The sequence below is a fragment of the Anneissia japonica genome, unplaced genomic scaffold (assembly GCF_011630105.1).
Source record: "Anneissia japonica isolate Jap-2015-1 unplaced genomic scaffold, ASM1163010v1 scaffold246456_len1355_cov127, whole genome shotgun sequence".
NCBI lineage: Eukaryota > Metazoa > Echinodermata > Crinoidea > Comatulida > Comatulidae > Anneissia > Anneissia japonica.
Window position 1 is genome coordinate 139 of NW_022737464.1, and position 1,217 is coordinate 1,355.

Genomic DNA, 1,217 nt, shown 5'->3' on the forward strand with positions numbered 1-1,217 from the left:
AGAAAGGAAGATCTAAATTAATTTTATGTGTATTGTAAAACAATAATTTTATTCATTGAAAAATTTAGTGTTCCATTAACTGAGCACTGCCTCATAAAGGTAGGGGTTGGAGAACAGCCATCTTCTTTAAACTCACAAATATATAATTCGCATTGCATCATAAACATTCACTTTTTGTATACCATTTTGAAAAACATTAAATTTCTGCTGTAACAATATGAAAGACAACTTACCACGCTGAATAGTTTACGCTGATAAGTTGGATAAGACTTGAGTTCTTGAAGGGTGAATTTGCTATGTAGTATTGGTCGCTGACCTAAAGCACTGCAAGGTGTATCAAGAAGGATTCGATCAAAAGATCCAGGAGGAAATGGCGGCTTATCATGGCCTGCAACATATAACAAGTTTCAATCATTGGCAAAAATATTTAATTGAAGAATAAAAATGAATTTTGTTATAGTCTACAAACAGTGTTCTCCCAAAGCCAGTTTAGCTGTCAATTTTACGCAGGGGTTTAGCCAGAAAAATGAAATAGGCCGTCCAAAATGGAAGACGAAGAACTTGTCACAGAGCGACAGCTGAGGCGCGTGGCCCTGAGAGATGGCAACAACCGGCAGTAATGCAAAGTTTTAAGTCCTACCTCATATTTTACACTCAGTGTTACGTGTTGTGGTTCTATCAAAAAGATATTTATAAATAAACAGAACACCTTGTACATGATCAATCATGCCTGTGCCTTTAATAATATTCACGCCACTGTATACGACACCATTACAGGGCGACACAGTCATTCTCAAACACTCACCAACTTCAGGACCACAATTGTCATCACAAGCCTTGGTGCTATCAAAAGCAAATATCTTGACACAAGTCAAACCGAATCGGTCCACATTATCTTTGATCTTGCTTATTTTCCTCGAAGACTTCTCCAAAGCATATACTACACCATTATCTTTCATCAAAGTGGCTATATGGACAGTCTTACCCCCTGAACATAAATAAAAGAATGCAAATTATGTCTGTGTATGTTACAGTATTGTAGCATGGGGATAATGCAGAAGTATTGTGTAAAGCTTATGCTGACCTTGCAAATCAACTCAATTCAACTAACATCAGTTGAGAGGCAACTGTGTGTGATGCATTTTGAGGCAACATATGCCAGTTGCTCTCAGTGGCCCATGTTCTATTTTGCAGTGATTCGAACAAGCCCAACACCT

General features: G+C 37.6%; 1 protein-coding gene across 1 annotated transcript; it reads right to left on the reverse strand.

The window, feature by feature from the left end:
• Positions 1-233: 233 nt before the first annotated feature.
• Positions 234-988, reverse strand: LOC117117341 (tRNA (cytosine(72)-C(5))-methyltransferase NSUN6-like; the record flags this gene model as incomplete). The annotated part of the gene is made up of 2 exons (XM_033261615.1): positions 234-388; positions 806-988. Coding segments are annotated over 2 exons (338 nt in total), but the record flags the coding sequence as incomplete, so codon positions are not given.
• Positions 989-1,217: the final 229 nt, after the last annotated feature.